This window comes from Pygocentrus nattereri, chromosome 29, assembly GCF_015220715.1.
Source record: "Pygocentrus nattereri isolate fPygNat1 chromosome 29, fPygNat1.pri, whole genome shotgun sequence".
Classification (NCBI taxonomy): Eukaryota; Metazoa; Chordata; class Actinopteri; order Characiformes; family Serrasalmidae; genus Pygocentrus; species Pygocentrus nattereri.
Genome location: NC_051239.1, coordinates 14362914 through 14384426, shown reverse-complemented (window position 1 = coordinate 14384426; position 21513 = coordinate 14362914). Strand labels below are relative to the sequence as shown.

General features: G+C 37.7%; 1 protein-coding gene across 1 annotated transcript; it reads right to left on the bottom strand.

Moving 5' to 3' along the window:
* Positions 1 to 538: 538 nt before the first annotated feature.
* On the bottom strand, positions 539 to 20685 carry si:ch211-251b21.1 (uncharacterized protein LOC571720 homolog). The gene is made up of 10 exons (XM_017705791.2): positions 20543 to 20685; positions 20170 to 20246; positions 14528 to 14559; positions 14222 to 14401; positions 12598 to 12824; positions 12353 to 12450; positions 10053 to 10270; positions 7010 to 7229; positions 4065 to 4309; positions 539 to 1309 (listed from the first exon to the last, which is right to left on the bottom strand). Exons 2-10 carry the CDS (start codon positions 20228 to 20230, stop codon positions 1211 to 1213), a joined length of 1380 nt encoding a protein of 459 aa, XP_017561280.1. The 5' UTR covers positions 20231 to 20246; positions 20543 to 20685; the 3' UTR covers positions 539 to 1210.
* Positions 20686 to 21513: the final 828 nt, after the last annotated feature.

Sequence of the window (21513 nt, the reverse complement as noted above, 5' to 3'; positions counted from 1 at the left end):
AAAAAGAAATGTGTAATCATCTTAAATCTGCTATGTTTAATTTTAAGGAAATGGAAGCCTCAAATTATCCTTTGTGTATTCAAGCTCTTGTGACTGTAGATAGAATAGTCACAGTTCAGAGAAACTATTATACACAGTAAAGCCTAATAATGCATACTTTCGAATATCATCTTTCATAAAACTCATCATCTTTCAGACACACTTTATGCATCTCTGTTTCTAAAGGGATTGATTTGTGTGATAATTTAGACCTACAGATTGCATGATGCTAATTGGTGGGCTATATGCTTCCACTACTTGTTAGCTGCATTAGCCTAATAGCTTTAATGCAATACTAAAGAAGCCAATTATACCAAATATGTCTGGGAATCACTTAACATTTGGGGTGACAGAGAACTTTTTGTCCTTTTGCCAAACTCTTTCTGTTAGCGCTGTACTCGAAACAGTTGCCCTCTGTTGTACCAGACAGAATGCAGTGCCAACATATGTATATGGGTAAACCTTCTTGTAATGGAATGATGTACATTGTACCACAATAAACAGAAAATGTTTGCCTTTTATTTTCACTTGTATTATCAGCATTACAGTATAAAATCGACATAATATTTCACGTAAGCCTTGGCTGCTCAACAATCTAATTTCACACCACATTTTAACCAGTATTACTTGCCAGATGAAACTCACCATGCTCTAGGAGTAATTTCGGCTAAAAATACGCAAAAGTTACTTTAGCTAGTTCATCTATTTCAGAGCCATTGTTAGATGTGATCGGTTCAAGACTAGGCAATATAAAACCAATGAGCCTCATTCACCAACGTTTTTTTTCATGCAGTTTTTTGCAATAATTATGACATTCACCAATGTTTTTTTATTTGGGATTTGTTTTTAAGTAAAAACAAAATCTACACACACTTAAGAGCACAAAGGTGAGCTTTAAGAACACATCATGAATGTGATGTAGACTTTTTCTTAGGACCTTTCTCAAGGAAGATATTGGTGAATGAGACCCAATATCCTGCACAATCCTAAAGAATCTTAATCTTGTGCGGTTAAAATATTTTATATTAAAAGGCAAAGATGACGACAGTCTCATACACACTTAAGAAATTAGCACAGTTTCTAAAGTATGTCTTTTTTTTAACAGAGGTGAAAAATCAGCTAAATCAGAGAACAGAAATCAATGGGTTTCCTTGATTAGTGGTGGGCAGATTTAAGCTTTGCATTTCTCATCTGTTCCTGCAGACATCTTCTCCTCACTTCTTCCAAACCGTTGACTTAGTTCAGTGGTCAAGACGGAACAGCAGGATTTCTAAAAGAAACGCAGTTGCAAAATGAGGAACGTCATGAAGTTGAATGTATTCTTTTCTAAGAACTTGGTTTGGGCTAAACTGGTCGTCCATTCACTGAATGATTCACTGTAAAACTGCAACGTAAAAAGTAAAGAATATGCTACTTTAATGTCTTATATATGTCAATTGTGCATGTTTTCAGCAGATCTGCCTAAACCCAGTGTGGGAAAAAGAATGTGTCACCCCATTAGCTTGGTGCTAATTCACAAATCGCATTAAGGTGCTAGTTGAAATGACCATCATAATTGCAGTGGTAATTTGGAGATCAGAACTCCTTACAAGGTGAGAGTTTCTGAATTAAACAATATTATGTTGTTACATTTCTTAATTTATGACCAAGAGCAAAGTTCATGAAATCACTGAAATACACACTGATGGGCGACTGAAAGTTCCTGTCCTGCTTCATTCTCTAAATCAACTACACTTGTAGAAAAAATTGTTCATAACAATTATTGTTCATTTTTACTTAAATTGTGAATTGAAAATGTATATAGTATCATATTTTTGTTGTCACTGTTTTATAAAAGCAGTAAGCCACTGGAGGCTGAACGTTACTATGATTCTACTAAGAACACCCCAACTCTGTGATAAAATCACAGTAATGCACAGCATCTTGTGGCTTATTATCTAGAGGACATTCCCCATTTCTCCTAATACTATTCTTGTTTACATTTACATTTACAGCATTTAGCAGACGCTCTTATCCAGAGCGACTTACAAGAAGTGCTTTGTCTGTCTAGAGAAAGTGTCTTTTCTAGTTACCAATAGATTAGAGAGAAAGACAGTCCTGAGCTCAGATACTGCTAGAAACTAAAAGTCACTGTTGATACCGAGAGACAAAGTGCAACTCTTGTTGTGCAGAGTTTCCACTATTCATTTTTCTCTGAGCTTTAAACCTCCAAGGCAATGTTCAGATTTCACAGAATTAATGGCAAATTGTCAACCAAAGCAAAATATTCCCTGTGTATCTCGGCTTTTCTGACTAAGCTGAACTTACCCGTTGATCTCCCATAAATGTGTGTTATATTGACAGCTTTAAGCTTTACAGAATTTTGGTAAAAATCCCATCCAACCTAATTTATTGTGAACTTGTTGTGCCCAAAGTAACTACATTTAGTACGTCATTAACTTCAAATTAATGAACCCATTTAATTTGTTTGTGCATGTGAAAAGTCACACTGTTTAGACAGAAAGAGTCTTTTGTCATGTAATCAACATTTGATAGGCTAAGCCAGGGGTCAGCAACTCAAATGTAATAAGATCCAATCTCTTTCAACAAAAATCAAGCCACATTGGGAGCCACAACATTTTATGTCCATTTTAATGAAATAACATTTCACCATCCTGGCTGTTAATATGTCTCAGTATGTGCTAGTATAGGCAAAAAATATAAATGAAAATGCAGGCTTACTTTGCTTTAGCTCAGCTACAGTTGCTTTTCTATCATCTCTGGCAGGAAACTTTTCCAGAAAATTAGGGTGGTTTCTTATTAAACGTCTCTCAATGTTCAACTTTTGCGACTTTTTTTGTGAAGTCAACTTCTCGTTCAACAGCTTTTTGATCAAAGTCGCGAAGATGAAGTCAGTTTCTTATTAGAATTTTCCCGTTTCACCTTACATGGTGTGGCAGTTACATTCTGGTGTCTCAGGCACCATTAAATGGTGAGACGGGAAAATTTGAACGAGAAGCTGACTTCATCTTCACAACTTTTTAGTGTTTGACAGTTTCTCATTGCAAACTAAACATATCAGGAAACCAGCTGGGGTGATTATAAACACAAATTAGTCCACTCATCTCTAATTTATTGATGTTCATCTTAAATCTTTCTCTTTGCCTTTTGGTTTGCTGCTAGTTAGGCAAGGCAGCTGTCTACGTTGCTGTGACCAGCAGTCTGTGCACCAAGCTTCAGGGTTAAATGGTGAATTAGCAGATAAAGGCCACATTAACTCCAGCATTTCTAACCATTTTTTGCTAAAACAGTGTTAGAATGATCAGCAGCCACATGTCGACCCGTGGGCTCAGCAGAAGTTCACCACCTTCAACTGTTTTAAATGAATGGCTTACCAAAAAAATTAAGTTTACACAATTTTCCCATTACCCTAAAGGTGGTCCAATTATCAAGGCATATTTGATGTATGCAGTTTGATTCTTTACATTTGCACTAGAGCTGCTTGGCTAAAAAAGATTTTGGGTGATGTAGACTTACACTACGTTTTATTAGACCTTCAGCTCCAGTGCAAAACTAGTGAAGGAAACTTTGGATATCATGAGGTAAAATGTCATTTTTAAATAAACCAATGCTTTAACATTTGTAGTTGGCATTGATATTGTACCTACTACAATAAAAAGGCTGTGCAAACACACCGATCCTACAAATCAGCTAATTAATAAGCCCTTTCTGAGTTGAATGATGTGGGAAAACAGTGCAGGACAGGGGTGCTTTAACATCAAAGCTGGGGAAACACTGCACAGCTGTAAGACAGGCTGAGATTACATGTCCTTTCACATCTAAATATAACAAAAATCATTTCAAATGACTGTTAAAATTTTCCATTAGATTGAATGGGATTTTGCCACTCTGTATAACCTTGCAAGAGGTGCCAAGAAATAACACATTTGTAGGCCCAATATGGGCAGATCAATTGCAGAGAAAAATTACCTTGCCATCCACTTCACCTGAGTTTCTGAAAATCTGAAACCAAGCTCTGGACCTACCCGCTGTGAGTTAGCGATGCTTCTTGACTTGGAAGCCAGCTCCATGAGGGCCATAGCGACTCCCAGGACCAGGCCGAGCGCCAGCAGCAAGAAGACACCCTTTAGGCTGCTGGCCTTCAGGGAAGAGGCCTGGGCGTTTTCCGCTACACAGCTGCTGGCCCACCACTTGCTGCGGAGGTAATCCAGCTCTCCGGACTCACTCAGCTGGAGGATGGCCACACTCAGATTTTTCAGCAAAGGAAAGCCTTAAAACACAAACAGAAACAGTGACTGCTGAGCAGTCTCAAACTTCAAGATACAGTTACAGACCCAGAAGAGGCCTAATCCTGGAATAAAAAGACTTTTCAGGAGTGAATCAACACTAGTATTGCAGTTTTGTCCAAGACTAGTCATAATTTAATGTATGTAAACTTAGCTTTAAAGGAATTTCAGTAGTCAAATACCATTAATGCTGACATTAATTCAGCTGGGTAAAGTGTGAGTGTGAGATACCATCACCCAGTTTTGTTTCCTGATCAATAACCCTAGATGGGATTTGGCAGCAGAACATAGCTGTGCCTGAGGTTTAAAGAGCATATTTCCTTTTTGGAAATAAGAGTGATTTTCTTCTCTTGTATTCCGGGTGCTGGTGTCAAAATGGGCAGAAATTTCGAGAATTTATTATGAATTCAGAAAAAAAGTTAAAGTTTTTAAGTTCTGAATGAACCAGGGCTGTTAGACTGGTCTGTCGCAGGGTGGCATGGTAGCAAATTAGTCAATTATCTCCCTCTTGTTTGTTCTGCTTGTTTCTAGTGTAACACACACACACACACACAGACACACACACACATTTTTGTGGGCTATTGAGCCAAACTCAAATGCTCAGTGGCATTATCAAGATGGCCTCAGAGCAGACAAACATTCCTATAAGCCTTTAGCAAAGCTCTCTTAGTTATTCAAACAGGTCCTCCAGGGAAGAAGAGGAAGGGTAGCGGTTGGCGTTTGGCCTGTTTCTTATAGTGACCTACCCATCGGTGGGACAGTAAAACAGCTAGTGGAATTAAGAGGATGTTACTCTTGGCTAGATGTAAAGGGAAAGAAGTTCAAGTTTTAGGTTTAGAAGTTAAAAACCTAGTGCTTTCAGAAAAAGACCAAACCCGTTCACATGTAGGGTTACACTGAAGATTGCTGTAGCTCTGCCTGGATTGTGGTATTGCTATTCTAATCCTCTTTATAATTTGATGGGATGCAAAAAGTCACTGTTTAACTGTGGCATGCATCATTGACAGGGGCTCTAGTCTGTGACGCTGCTATGACAGACTGCTTTTTGTTTGCAGAATGAGTAGCGTATACATGTATGATGCGATTTACCTAGCTATGCTATGCTTATAGCTTGCAGCCATATTCTAAACTGTTCATTTATATTCCTTAATACCACAGTAAGATTTAAGTATAACATAGGGAGCCCCAGTCAAGCACTCTCTAACAAAGGAAGAAATAGAAAATGGATACATTCGAAAGGATAACGCCTGATTTTCACCACTCCCTTTATTCAGATTTGAGAGAAGAGTCGAAAATTAGTAGGTCAAATGCCAAACTGCACTCTTACACAGCAACATGCCTATTATGGTGGATCCACTTTTGGCAGATGAAATTGCCAATTTGAAACTGGATGTGTAAGCCTGTTTTTTTTCTATTTAATGGGCCATATTATGTCATTTTGTCCACTTATTGCTTGAAGTGCTCCATTTTGTCCAAACCACTTGTTAAAAAGGGCACACACTGAACAAAGAGGACTTTGAGAAGGCACAGTCTGTTAAAAAATAGCACTTGTCTAAAAGTGGATGAAACACTCCTCACCTCAGAACTAATCCCTTGGTAATAATGGCCACACTACGTTAGCTCACTGACGTGTATGACCTCAGTAGGGTTTTTAGGGCCTTTTTCCTTGTTAAGATATATTCATGTGGTTAAATTGGGTGCTTAATATCATAATAGCTGTTTTCTTCCTTGGGGTGTTTAAGACGTGACAGTGACGTGACAGTCAGACAATTTCATATAACCAGTGGTGCATTTATAATAGAAAACCTTCACTTAAACCTTCACCTAGTAACATGATCATTTAACTGCCTAGTGTCGTTAGTGTTAACATTAGCTAGTGTAATGATAAAGCAAACATATAGCATATAGCATGCAGTCTGCTGTCTGTTTTAGGCCATGATGTGACAGATTACATATCAGCTATGTACTGATTTCTCCCCTTTAATGCTTTATTACCTTGTTTTCATTGCTGCTGCTGTTATTTATAGTATATATTTTGTACACACACATTGTGTGCTCACAGGAGCAAGATTAACCTACTTAGTAGGACAACACAAATTTAGGCTATATGGGGGTTTATCACACTTTATCATGCGCCCACTGTTCGGCCCAGTTTCAATACTTTAACGAGTCTTCACCCACTTTGACTCACCAATTGGATGTGCGTCACAGTTACATTACACAGGGGGTGACTCATGGCGGGAGGTGAAAGTGGGGAACAGATTTTTCAAACAGGACACCCTTATCCTCAGCACATTAGCCTCTGTGAGCTAATCGGCTAACTGTGACATGTTTTTTTGGAGAAGGAAGAATATAATATCCATAAAATTTGCCAATAATTGTTTTCTCTGGCTTTATACTTGGTGTAACAAACTAGTGGAGTGATGTACAAGTTCAGCAAAGTGAAGTTCATGGTTTTGACGTAATGATTTTAAGGCAAATTCTGCAGGTGAATTCGACAAAGTTGTGTTCACTCTGTCCCTCAGCGCTCCGTAGGCGCATCTAAAAAACTTTACTTCATCTAATAAAATAATGGAACGCCGTTAAAATGCTGTTAGGGATCCCCCCCCATACCCCCCACCCCCCAAGAAGAGAACATGAGGGCTTGTTAAACTGGTTTGCGTCCCAGGTTGGCCTGCACCTACCCAATGGAGCTGCAATGCTGTAGCCTCTCATGCTGATGACCTCAGGACAGCGCATCAGGTTGCAGTAGCGTGCAACAGCCAGGTCCAGTGACACAGACTCTCCGATGAAGGCGTAATTCTCCTCCTGAGCCCTGCGGATGCCCTCATCCATCGACTGCACATAGCTCTGCTGCCTCTCCATATTCTCATAGATCTGCCGATAGGTGGGATTGTTGGAGTTCTGTTTGGACAAGGGACAAGGACAAGATAAGATGAGATAATCCTTTCTTAGTCCCACAGCGGGGAAATTCACAGTATTACAGCAGCAGAGTAATAGAAGTGAGGCACTCAGTAATAGAAACGGGAAACAGCATAAATATTATAAACATTATAAATAGTAAAAGTTAAAGTTAAATCTCTAGACTATTTACAGCAAAATAAGAAAAAGTATAAGATCTGGCGGTCATAACATGGATATCTTACTGATAGACTGAAGGGTGAGACCCACATAAATGTGTATGTGAAATATACACAGTCTGTAAAAAGCTCAAGGACGCTAAAAATCTAAATCAGTACGTAGGCAAAACATATCCCGTCACATACACTGCAGGTATTTATAGCTCGATCATCATGCAGTGCCATCTCCTAGAGTCTTAAGTCCTCCACCATAAACATGTAAAGTGACTAATTGTTTGGGAGCTTATTTATTTTTTTGTATCCATACAGAACAGAGATGCACATTTCCTACTGTTTTATAATTATTAAAATTACATATAAAACATTTGCGTAGTAAATAATAAGGTTAGTCAGTAAGTTTATTTATAAATAAATTCAACAATCATTCAATCTGAATGACTTTGTTTACATCTAAGAGTATTGAACAATGGTAAAATTTGACTAACCTCAGTTACTAGCTCTGACAGCATTCACTTTGTATTGTATTCATTTGTATTTTATTGCAGTTTTATGCAATAACGATGTGTCATGTGTCTTTCGAGAACAACAGAAGTTCTAGCTGGGTTTGTGTGGATTGATACTGAAATATTGATACTTCTGTTCTTGACTTTTTTTGAGAATTGAACCCTTACATGACAAATAAAGAGGAGCTCTGCCAAATTTTCTAAATTCCTACATAAGTAAATGGTTAAGATGTAAACAAAATCATTTAGTAGTTTGATGTGAAATGCACCGTCTCCTGCAGATCTGACCTTTCTTTTCTATTTTTATTTTATTTGCTTTTTTAAACATTAACTTTGGTTGGTCAGGAAAGTCTTTATGGTAAGGAAAGTCTTAAACACCAACGCTAAGGCCAATCGCTCCATTTTCAAATATGTTTTTGAAAAAGTTATTTGACCTTCAGTTTCGAGTATTTTGGTGTCTTGTATGGCTGGAAATGCCTGACTGTGGTGTTGCAGAGATGGCCGCCACATAAGGGCTTTGGCAATTTAGGGCCTTATATGATGAACTAGTGCTTCATGTGATGTTTATAGATGGCACATATTGCTTTTGTAGTATGAATCTGCCTCCAGGAGTCTGACTGCCAGGTTAGCAGTGAGAGGGGCTTAGGGGAGTGTAGAAAACAACCTAATGTTTAATACTTAACACTGCCTTTTACGTTGGTAAAGAAGGTCAAGCAGCGCGTGCTTCAGGACACAATACAACATTTCTTAGCCACGTTCTCCCATGAAAATTCAAAGTGATTCATCAGCGTTTTAAAGAGATCTGTGCCAAGGAGTTCCAAAGTTTTTACTGAGCTGTTTGTGTAAATGACGAAATCCAACCTTATATTACTTTAATCACATGGTGCTACAACTAAGCCTCCTTTAGTAAATAAACAAATAAAGTAAATTGTCTTTTTGTTCTGCATGTTCATACAGATTTTAAGATGAAAAAGAGAAAACATCTGAAAACAAGTATGTTTTACTTTATTAGTATCATTTAGATGCTAATAACGAATTTTTAAAATAAATATATGAATGAAATTGACATTAACAGCTGGTAAAACTGTGGTTATATAGATGCAATGTTCCATATTGCTGTTGTCGGGAGGAAAACGTTTTTGAAAATAAAAATGTGAAAATACCGGTTGCCCTTTACATTGTATGTAAATTTCATGACGAGTGGATCAAAAGAAATGACTTGGAAAAAAAGTCTGTTTCCATTGACTTACATTAAAAGTAAAGTATGTGTTTTCCTTCTCCTGTAAAGTTACCATTTTGGAGATATGAGGTTTTCTTCAATACAATTTCTTCTATAACAGTTTTATTTTACTGATGTATGGCGTTTTATTTATATAAAATTAATGTGTCACTGTTTGACACAGTCTTATGTGAGTTTTCATATATAATTTCATATGTTTGTACCAATCAGTTGAGCTGCCTGTCTGCCTTATAGATGATAATATATAATGCAGTTTGGTTGGAAAATATTTGTTTCTTACAACATGAAATTATATTGACTTAACTTTGTTTGCAATAATTCATCAGACATTTCCAGCAAGTGCTACAACCAGCCTTCTGTCTATTACAGTGAATCCACCCATGGGGTAAATTGTAACATTGCACTTCCTGTCATTCTGGGAGTTTGTGGAATTGTATATGAACGGTAGGGGCTGGAAACAATGGTCAAGCGTTCATTTGTAGCAGAGATGTATATGTTGCTTGTATAAAAATATGATTATTCCAGCTTAAATATTTTTTTAATTATTCAACAAAGTGTGTTGGGTCACGCTGTGTAATAAGATTAAACATCTTAAGCAATAGTTTGGTGAAGAAACATACTGCATATGTGCTTTTGTCTATTTTTGTGGATAACAGTATGTCATACTGTCAGAAACCACCGAAGTAAGCCTGTCTGCGATTGATGTGGTTGAGGTGGTTTGAGTATGTGATGCTTTAGACAGGCGGTTTGCATGATAATAATTGGTGGGTTATAAACCGTCATTATTTGATAGCTGTAATATCTTTGTAGCTTTAGTGCAAAACTGAAGTGCAGGAGGCTTTTAATCCAAACTGTTGGTTCAGCTTAAGAAATTTGCAATGGTATGTAGTCGTACACAGCCTACCTTAAAGTATGCTAGGGTGGAAGAGGCCTTCAGCGTGCCATACTGAATGACGTTTTGGTTGGCTAGGTCTTCAAAGCTCTTAATTGACAGATGTTTGCTATCTAAATGTAGCCAAGAGCTGAGGTTGGCGAAGTAGCAGGCCAGCACCACTAACGAAAACATCCACCAGATGGCGGTAATCACCCGTCCTGACAAGGCCTTGGGGTGAGGGCCAGCTCCTGTAGAAAGAAGAATTAAAGGGGAATTCCACCACTTTTTCAAAATTTCTGTATAATTCAGTCATTGAGATGTCAAAAGTCATTCAGAGAGGTTTGATGTAAAATGGCTCATTGCAAAGACACTTTACAGTGATTCTTTACAGTGGTGATGATATTAACTAGGTGCTGCCATGTCTACAACATAAACATAGCACGCAACACTCTGCATTCATCCCTTTGCCGTGAATTGATTAAAATAAATGGATTAATATACATTTTAGGCCAAAATGTTCTCATAAAACATAAAACAATATGTCAGACATAATGCAGCATATATCTAACCATTTTATGTAATAGTTGTCTTTGAAGGAGCTTTCAGAGGCGTTAAACTCTTCAGACATCTGGTTCCTATTACCACCATTGTGAACAATTCTGACTCAGTAAGTTTCTCTAGAATGGAGCATTTCACATTAAACCTCTTTGAATGACTTTGTTGACATCTCAGCCAATACGTATAACGTAAGTTATTCATTTTAGGAGATATTTCAGAGCTGAAGAGTTGAAAATGGGCCTCCTCACAACCGAGTAGACCATCCAAACATCACTCTCAGATAAAAAGTACTTAAAGTGTTCATCTTTGAGAGAGAGGAGAAAATCAAGCTCCACTCTTCCTTCAGATCTGAAAGAATCCACAAGTGTTTGTGTCCATCCTTCCTCTGTGAGAAGACGACTCAACACTGAGTAATAAAGGATGTGTAGCTGTCAAGAAGCCATTACTGAGAAAAGAAAGCAGAACATTTGCAAATCAAATGCAATGATGTTCTCTGTGTCTTGTGTTATAAATCCAGCGGACCCTTTTTCCTTTATAGCAGTGCACCCTCCCTAAAAGCCCAAACTCACTCTTAGCCAGGCTGTGGTATGATTCAACTTGAGCCAAGATTACAGAAAAGAGCCTTTGCTCAACAAGAAAGGTAAAATCAATTCAGCTGCTTGGAAACACTTTGGTTTTCAGAAGAGGAACAACAACAAATACTGCGCAAAATAACCTACATTTTAACATGGTAGTGTCTGCACAAGACAATACGTCCAAAATGTTTAACAATCTGAAATTCAATCTGTTAAAAAGTTAAAGTTTCATGAATGCATGATGTTTCTCAAGTCAATAAGTGATCATGTTAAACAATCGTGATCTGAACATTGACTGTAATGATCCTGCTTATGATGTTTGTCATATTTGAGCAGCACTAGCCCAGATTTCAGACCTCAACATCCCCACATCCATGAATGATAACATGAGAAGCAGGAAATGCAACTCCTAAGACTGAACTTTGGAGGTGTGGAAAACAGGGGCAGTCGTTTGCTGGAGGTTAGGGAGCTAGCCCAGTGACCGGAAGGTCACCGGTTCAATCCCCAGTGCTGACAGTCAATGACTGAGGTGTCATTGAGCAAGACACCTAGCCCCCAACTGCTCCCGGCTGCTGTGGATAGGGCTGCCGACTGCTCTGGGCAAGTGTGCTCACTGCCCACTAGTGTGTATGTGGTGTTCCACTTCACGGACAGGTTAAATGCGGAGGTGAAATTTCCATAACATAAATTAATAACATGCACTTAATGATGGTGTTGACTGGAATAAACGAATGAAATAATCAGAGGCAGTTCTTTAACTTTTGCACAGTACTACCATTTATATGTCATATATTTGAGATATTGTCACGATTGGCCCCTCCCAGTCCTGTCCATGTGCTCATGTTTTGGTTTTGTAACTCCGCCCCTGATTGTTTTCACCTGTCCCTCATTGTTCCGTGTATTTAAGCCCTGTGTTTGCCCCTTGCATTTGCCAGTCTTTGTATCTGTGTACCTGGTCTTTGTTTGTGTTGGTTCTGATCTTCGTTATGTCATACCCTAAATCTGTACGTGTCGGCTCATTGACCCTGGACTGTTTTGACCACGACCCTGGATTTGCCCCTAATAAATCTCGCTTATCTCAGCGTGTGCGTCCGCCTCCTCGCTCCCCCTTACAGATATAAATTACATCTGTATGTCAAAGTATTTTTCTTCTTAGTAGATAAATGTGTGTATGTGGTGGTTAATTGAGTTTGTTACCTTGCAGAGTCAGGGCTCCAATGGTGTACCAGAAGCTGTGTGAAAGCGTGAAATGATTGTCCTCTGTCTGGGGTTGGTCCCATTCAGACGGGCTAATCCTTCATAAAACACACACAAATAATCCATTTCAAGCCTTATTCCACTCAACCTCATATCTCCCATCTTAAGCAGTCTCTCTCTGGTAATAACCTCTATTTAATGTCCTGGCTGAAGATAAGAAAGGTAAAAGAGTGAGTGTGTCTCACCGAGCCACCAGATAGATACAGAAGGAGGTCAGTAGATAAGCCACAAGAATGCCCATCCACATTTCGGTGGAGAAGAGGTTTAAAAAGCTGAGATACTGCGAGTCGTCAGAGGCAATGTCCTTTCTCATCAAAAAACTGATGCCTGTCTGCATAAAAGGTTTGGTCATGTCCACAGCTGCCTCCCGAACAGCGGTCAGGGTGAGGGGTGCCAAGACCAGGTCAGCTTCCTAATGAGAACACAAAGATAAATTAGCGTAGCAGTGGGCAGTTTCATTTTACAAGGAGATTCATTTAGTTGGTCAATACATTTAAATGCGCAAAATCTGTCATTTGAAGGTCTAAATGAAAATGCAAGGAGTCAAATTACTAAAGGATTTTAAAGCCATGATTGAGGCTACAATAAAATGAATATCTTGAATGGATGGTGGATGGTGATGGACATCACCATATAGACTTGAGAATAGTTTGACAAACCATTATCAATAAACACTGTTTGCTGCTGCATCCATGAATGTAAGTTAACACATTACTATGCATGGTGGAAGTCATATGTCAACAACATTCAGAAACACCGCTGACTTCTCTGGGCTCAAGCTTATCTGAAATGGACTGATGCACAGTAGAAACATGTAAAATGGTTGGACTAATGAACGTTTCATCATTGAAAATCCACTTCAGTTTAATCTGGATCTGGGAAACTGGCCTTTACATTCTGGGGGCATGCAACTCTAGCTCATGAGGTGGATTTTCAAGGTTTCCTCTATAATGTTTGTCAATCAGAGCATGAATATCCCAGAGTAGCTGGATAGAGAACATTTCAGGCAAAATTGCTTTGTGGAAGTCATTGTGGAAACTGGGTTTGTATGGTTGTCACTAACATCTTCCTTTTCTTAAATCAACTGAAAAACAGGGGGTTTACATTGTTTGTATCCTACATTTTAAGTGTATTTTATTTATTTTCTCATTGAGGCTGTATTTGCATAGTTTCATGTAATAAATAAATTTAAAACCTGCTGCTTGCCTACAAGGCCAAAAATGGACCAGTTCCTCCCTACTTGATGGCAATGGTCAAAACTCGAACAGTACCACGAGCCCGTCAAGCTTTGAGTATAGCTCGACCTGACCTGCCATCCTTCAAGATGCATGGAAGACACACTTCAAGACTTTAAATGCAGACTTAAGACTCATCTCTTTATACAGTACTTTATACAGTATTTCTTTATACAGTACTTAAATGAGCACTGAATTAAATATTTAATTGTAATGTATTGCACTGCACTTATTGAAATGTGTGGTATTGTATTGCACTGTGCTGTATTTAACTCTGTTCCTTTTTCTCTAGGTATCAACATGGGCTTTTGTTTCTAGCAGGATCTGAGCTCATTTCTCTAACCTATTTTCAACTAGCAAAGATACTTTCTCTAGATAGGAAAAGCACTTCTTGTAAGTCACTCTGGATAAGAGCATCTGATAAATGCTGTAAATGTAAATGTAATGTAAATGAATGCAGTCAGAATTAATTTGTACTTGACCATTTTCCGAACACTATTTATTTAGTAAGGGATGCTTTGAAACCAGCCTTCCAAGGTAAAATAAATACATGTCTCCTGTGGAAGAAACATACCCCTCTCACAACTTCTCCAATCATGCCGAACCAGTTCCCACGTTCATCCTTGGCCCCGTATTTCCCATCCTTCACCACATGAACATCATACTTGAAGCCCAGTTTACTGGCAAGTGTAGAAAGCAGGTCCATACAGAAGCCTTCCAGTTCTGAGCCTTTCGTCATTGTGTACGGTTCTTGCTGTAGAGGAGGTCAGTGGAGTTTGATGTTTATTATCATTATTGAATTACCATTTATTAACAGGCATCCAAAACCACATGTTCCACTTAGAAACAAAGTTTGCTCAATTTGGTTCTTATCACCTACCGTAATGGTGGTCACCTTTAATGGTTGTGTTTCTAACAATAAAAAAGAACAACTGTGTTATTAGACCAGAAAAACATGTTAAAACAATACATGGCAAAATCTGACATTTTTCCCAAAACCGGTCAATCAGCCAAGACATGTTTGGTATCCAAACTGTGCTTCTGTAGGTTTTCACTGGATGCTAATGTAGATAAGAAATAATAAAAGTTACACTAATCAGCATTCTGAAAACAGCAAGCCTTATGTGACATTATGTAATCTCAAATAGATTTATTTATGTAGTTCTAACACTGTCTTGCATGTGTGTGTGTGTGTGTATACTCTATGGACAAAAGTATTGGGACACCTACAGGAGCTTTTTAAGTGATACTTCTTTTTGATCACACACTAGGGGGCAGTGAGCACACTTGCCCGGAGCGGCGGGCAGCCCTATCCACGGCGCCCGGGGTGCAGTTGGGGGTTAGGTGTCTTGCTCAAGGACCGAGGGGATCGAACCGGCAACCTTCCGGTCACAGGGCCAGTTCCCTAACCTCCAGCCCACGACTGCCCTGGGAAAACATCCCATTATAAATCCTAAGGCATTATTATGGAGTTGGTTCCCCCTTTGCAGCTATATCAGCTTTCATTTCATTTTTGCTCATTCTTCCAGAAGAGCATTTGTGAGGTTAGACACTGATGTTGGATGAGAGGACCTGGCTCGTTTGATGAGGTTGAGGTCAGGACTCTGTTCAGGCCAGTCAAGTTCTTCCACACCAAACTCGTACAGTCATGCCTTTGTGGAGCTTTCTTTTTGCACTGTGGCTTAGTCATGCTGGAACAGAAAAGGATCTTTCCCAGACTGTTCCCAAGCTGGAATCATGTAATTGTCCAAAATGTCTTGATATGCTAAAACATGAAGGTTTCCCATTACTGGAACTAAGGGGTCTAGGCCAGCCCCTGAAAAACAACCCCAGGGCATCATTCCTTCTCCACCAAACTTTATAGTTGGCACAATGCAGTCAGGCAGGGAATGTTCTCCTGGCATTTGACAAACCGAGACTCGTCCATCAGACTGACAGATAGAGAGGCATGATTAATCACTCCACAGAATATGTTTCCACTGCTCCAGAGTCCAGTGGCAGCATGCCTTACACCACTCCATCCAACGCTTGGCATTGTGCATTGTATTCTTAGGCTTGTGAGTAGCTGCTAGATAAGGAAATCCTTGTTATCGCAACTTATCGTCTCACAGTGGGAGGATGGACAGAAACACCTGTCAATTATTTAAGTTATGAACAAAGACGATATTGATTTTCTCCTCTCTCTCAAAAATGAAAGCTTTAGGTATTGTTTATCTGATGGTGACAGTTTTGGCTTGATCAGGTCTTGCACAGAAATTCTAAGAAATTACCATATTGACTGAAAATTTAATAAAGGAAAAGTAGTCTCTGACTTTTACACAGAACTGTATATTTGATTTCATATTAGTTTTTTCACAGAGCTATTCCTTTGGGTCAACACTTGGGATTTTCCTGTGCAAACTGATTGCTATTATATCATTGGTATGTATTAAGCTAAATGCGAAATAATTAGGCTGAATCTTTATTTAACTCCACACGGATTAATTCAATTTGAGGACTCCCTGTAGGGATAAACCAATTATCAAATCCTTAATTAGAAATCAGCTGAACAATACATCTACAAGAGCATGGCAAACAGGACGAGAGAGGGACAGAGAGGGAAAGAAAGAAAAACACCGCCTGTCTCAATCTGACAAGAAGCCGAACTCTTGCAAGACATTCTTGGCAGTAAATGAAGCGTTTCATCATGCTGCACCACGCTTTGTACTCCTCTTTAGACAGAGGCAAATATCCCCAAGTTTACCAGACAGGGACAATGTCTTGGTTGTGTTGCCTCTCTCTTTAGCCCAGTCCTAAGCTTCATGGCCACTAATCGTCCTTTCAAAGAATAAAGTTGCTTGAAAGGACATAAAGTGAGCCAAACAGTGGGGTTGTTGTGGAGCTTGTTGAAATGTATCCCTGAGAAATAGGAGCCACCATATGCTGGGAAAGTTCCCTGCTTCTCTCCTTGAAGTTCGTGTTTTTGATTCTTCTTTTTAGCACTTCAGAGGAAGAGGCTTAACCCCTCACACAACAAGGGCTGACATTATAATTTCTTTGTAGTTACTGAAACATTTCTAGTAGACAGTGAATAGTTTATAGTACTAACTGGATATTATCACAGTACTTTTTATTTACTTATTATTGAATAAGTCATAGTTGCTACTAAATAAGTAATAGTAGTTACTGAACAAGTAATAAAGTTACTTTATAAATAATAAATAAATAAATGTATTGTACTTACTGAATAAGTAATAGTAGTTAGTAAATCAATTCTAGTAGTAACTGAATAGGTAATACTACTTACTGAATAATTTGTAATAGTTACTAAATAATTTATAGTAATAACTAAATTGATAGTAGTTGCTGAATAAGTAATATTAGTTACTGAACAATTTAGAGTACTTACTGAATAATTTAGATTAGTTACTGATTAATTAAGGGATAATTGAGTAATAATTGCATTTATAGTAATTGTTAAAGAAATCAGTAGTTACTGAATAATTTAGAATAGTTACAGAATAAGTAATAGTTACTAATAATTTAAAATATCACTGAATAAGTAATAGTAGTTACTGAATAATTTATAGCAATAACTAAATTTATAGTAGTTGCTAAATAAATCAGCAGATACTGAATAATTTCTTGCCGTGAATAATTTAGAGTAGTTACTGAATAATAATAGCAGTTACTGAATCATTTGTAGTAATAATTAAATAACATAGTTACTGAATAAGTAATAGTAGTTACTAAATCATTTATAGTAGTTATTGAATATTTTATAGCAGTTACTGAATAATTTACAATAGTTACTGAAAGAGTAACACTAGTTATTGAACAATGTATAGTAGCCACTGAATAATTTTTAACAGTTACTTAATAAGTAATAGTAGTTATTGTATAATTTAGTGTAATAACTGAAATTATATAATTGGTTACTGTATCATTTACAGTACAGTTACTGAATACCAAGTTACTTTATAGTTCAGTAGTTACTGAATAGGTAATAGTAGTTACTGAATAATTTAGAGTAACAACAAAATTTATGTAGCAGTTATTGAAACATTGATAGTAGTTAATGAATAAGTCACTGTAGTTAATGGAAAAGTCACAGTCCTAGACGCTACTGAATAATTCATAGTAGTTTCTAAATATTTTTATTAGTTTAGTAGTTATTGAAATCATTTATAGTAATTTGTAATAGTATATAGTAGTTTTGGAACAACTTTAAGTAGTTAGTGAATAATTCATAATAGTTATTGAATAATTAGTAGTGACTGAATAATGTGTCCTAAGACTAATAACTGAATAATGATAAATTATTCATGCCCCTTTATTTTAAAAACGGGGCATCAAAAATACCATATCTTGCTTATACAGTTTCTAAAAAAAATACACATATACTGTTTTTCTCGCACAGACTCAGATAGACTCAGTTTACCAGTTGGATGTCTGGTTCCTATCACCACCACTGTGAACAATTCTGAAATTCATCTTCGACCAAAGATGTTTTTCTCAGAATATTCCACTGGTTAGCAAAGATGTACTCTTACACTAGTGTAGAAGCCTTCACACAATGCTGATTCCAGTGTCTCACATTGAAAGTTTTTAATACAATTTAATTAATTAATTTAACATACTATATCAGCTCATCAAGCTGAAAATCAGGCAGATATGAACATAAGGCTGCAGTAAAACTTTGCAGGTGTATCAGAAGCAACAAATGAAGCATTTAACTGTACAGTGTTGCTGCAGATTTTGTTCCATGATAATTAACGTATTACTGTCTGTTATCTCTAAAAAAATTATGATGTATTTGTTTTTATGAAGTTGTTGCTTCACATTTAGCCTGCAGTGTAGCTGAAAGAGTGTGAGAGTTTGCCTTAGGGGTCAAAGGTCTTAGAGCAGATTAATTGTGAGAAACATTCTTCTTCCAGCAAGTTCTTCCTCAACACGTCTTGGGCAGATGCATTGAGATGTGGAAACCCCGCAGGAGTCCTTCAAAAGTTGCACAGTGGCACTGACACCCATTATCCTTTTCTTGCAAAAATATAAAAAATGTACATGCCATCCAAGTTGCCACCATGTCACGGTCTGTTCTGCATTTCTGACTGCTTGGTTAGCGGTCACTAATTGATTACTCACAGTCATTGTTGGGGATGGCAGGCTCTTTCTGCTCTTTAAAAGCAGATCACTCAGAGCCCAACAGAATGCTCAGATGGGGCGCCAGAACGCCGCTGTGACCAGCAACTGAGGCAGTTACACGCCAGACCGGCTCTGGCCCTTCCTACATCCTGCTGATTGACTTATATTGACTCTCTAGTGGAAAGCCATGGGAAGGCCTAGTAACATCAATAACGGCCAAAACCCAGCTTTAGATATTCCAATACTGACAAAATTTCATTCTCAGTTTCTGTGAGTGCCCAACTTTAATTAAAAGGTACACCTTTTACAAATGTTTAATCTGCTACTTTTCAATTAACACAAAAACATATCTGCAATGAGTTTAACATAGAGAAGATATTTGTTGTTTTTTTTGGTATATTTTTATCAAAGTGTGAAAAAAAAAATGACCTAAAGTTTGCATAAGTATTGATTTGATAGTTTTCTTTTTCAGGAGTACTCTCAGAGTTCTCAAAAGAGTAGCTTTCCAAAGTTTTTTTTTGTCAGCTTTAGCAAATAGACATAAAACATAGATTACACCCTCATTTATTACACATGTTTACAAAAGCACGTGTCCCCAAACCTTTGACAGGCAGTGGCATTCTTGTCATTTTACCTTGTTAAGAACTAAACAAAGTGGTCAGACACACACACACACACAATATATATATATATATATATATATATATATATATACATACATACATATACAGAATTCTGACTTGCAGCACTCTAGAAAGGTACCAAGTCAGAATTGCTCACAGAGGTGGTGATAGCAGCCAGACATCTGAAGCAACGAATGCCTCTCAAAGCTGAAAAATCACAGAAATCTGTTACATGGCATGCCTGATGCATTAGACAATGTTTTGAAACAGTTCTGAGATAAAATTTTGGTCTAAAACATTTTAATTTCAAAAATCCGTCCATGGCAGTGAGAACCATCCGGAGCGTGGTAAGGAAGTTTGTCCCCCTCTGACTTTCCACTATTTCACCTTCATTAACATTGTGCATGTAGGTTCCCTGGTCATTATGGACAGTAAATAAAATGGCTACCTTTGCATTGTTGACATTGTGACCCCTGGTTCCCACCATCACCATTGTGGAGATCTCTGAGTCTGTATGTTTCTCTATAATAACGATTTCACATCAAACCAGTCTGAGTGACTTTGTTTACATTGCAATGATTGATTTATGCAGAACGTTTGAATAGTTGGTGGAGTCCCCCTTTGAATCAAATGGGTTATAATGTGGTAATTAACTAGTAATAAAGATCTAGGTGCAGAGAAAACAGTAGAGGCTAGGTAAAGAAGGTAATAAATGAAAATCTACATTGAAGAGGTCATAGTATACAGAATGTGATCACACTGTTAGCTTGGTTACCTGCAGTGCAGAGTCCAGCTATTAGTGCTGCAGTGAACAAGAGAAGCCCCAGTGATGCCATCCTGCTGTATTCCTCACTACAAAATGTAAAAGGTGCTTTAAAACATGGTCCTAAGTTGAGTGCTAATCAGGCTTGAAATATAACAGCATTTGAAAACTAAAAGACAACAGCAATGATGTCTGTAATGAGCTGCAGAACGTTTTTAAAAACAGTTAACCTCCTTTTCTTCTCAACTCCAAAAACAATGACTTTATTTAGTCTACTCCATTTAGCCTATATACAAATATGAGTTCAGTTGGAGGACAAGACATTCAATGCAAGGAGTCAAAATCAAGAAGAAAGAGCAAGCGTTCAAGCACATGCCAAACTTACCCGTCCTGCAGTTAGCTTTCGTTCCACTGTACAGACCATCAGGGACCTGCCTGACATATAAAGCCTGCACAAACACCCCAATGGCAGAAAGTAGCCAATGAGAAACAGTGGGAAGTTCTAGAAAGTGGAGGGAAAAGGGAGAGAAGGATTGTGACCATTGCAAATCCACGTGAATTTATGGATAGGGGAGGTGGGTGTATTGAGGAATGAGAAGTTGGACTCTAAGAAAAACAAGCATGTGACTTTCAAGGCAACAGATTTGACAAAGGCTGTGAAATTGAACAGGCAATGCAAACATAACAAGAAGGGGCCTAAAAGAGTGGATAAACCACAAGAAGAATTCAAATTATGCAAAAAGCAAGTTAATGCTAATTATATAATGTTAGAACAGGGCTTCTATGTTATGCTAAAAGTAGTACATATGCTAAATGTCTAATATGATTTGGAGTGTTAATATCAGGCGAATGATATTCATTTTGTTAGTGTTGCTATAAAACTTTTAATATGGCAAAGCAAAATTAAATGGGAGTTCCACTAATGTTTTTCATATAACAAACGTCTTACATGGCCATTTATTATACACTTCTATAGCCTAAGAATAGTTCAACCCTGTTTGCATGTCCCTGTAGTTACTGAATAATATACCTTAGTATTTAATAAGCCTGGAATTTTAAGCAGTTTTATCAAATGGATTGGCTGAGCTGCTTTAGAAGCCACTGTAAAATCCTTGATAAACCACTCCTATGACTGCCTAACTTTTTTTTTTTCCTATGTGAAGCGACCTTGGGTTTGTGAAAGGCGCTATATAAATGTAATTTATTATTATTATTATTATTACTAACTGTATATTACTACACCACAGCGAGGAAAGAAATTGTCCTGTTGACAGAATAATCTTTATCTCTAAACTGAGGAGCTGGCAACTTATTTTTGTAACTAGAACTAGACTAGTTAGCTGAAAGATCAACCAA

Coding starts and splice junctions, on each gene's coding strand:
- si:ch211-251b21.1 (XM_017705791.2), bottom strand. CDS start 20,230: ATGGCATCACTGGGGCTTCTCTTGTTCACTGCAGCACTAATAGCTGGA. Junction 14,560..20,169: donor AGCTGGACTCTGCACTGCAG/GTAACCAAGCTA, acceptor TTTTATTGTTAG/AAACACAACCATTAAAGGTG. Junction 7,230..10,052: donor CCACCCTAGCATACTTTAAG/GTAGGCTGTGTA, acceptor TTGTCCAAACAG/AACTCCAACAATCCCACCTA.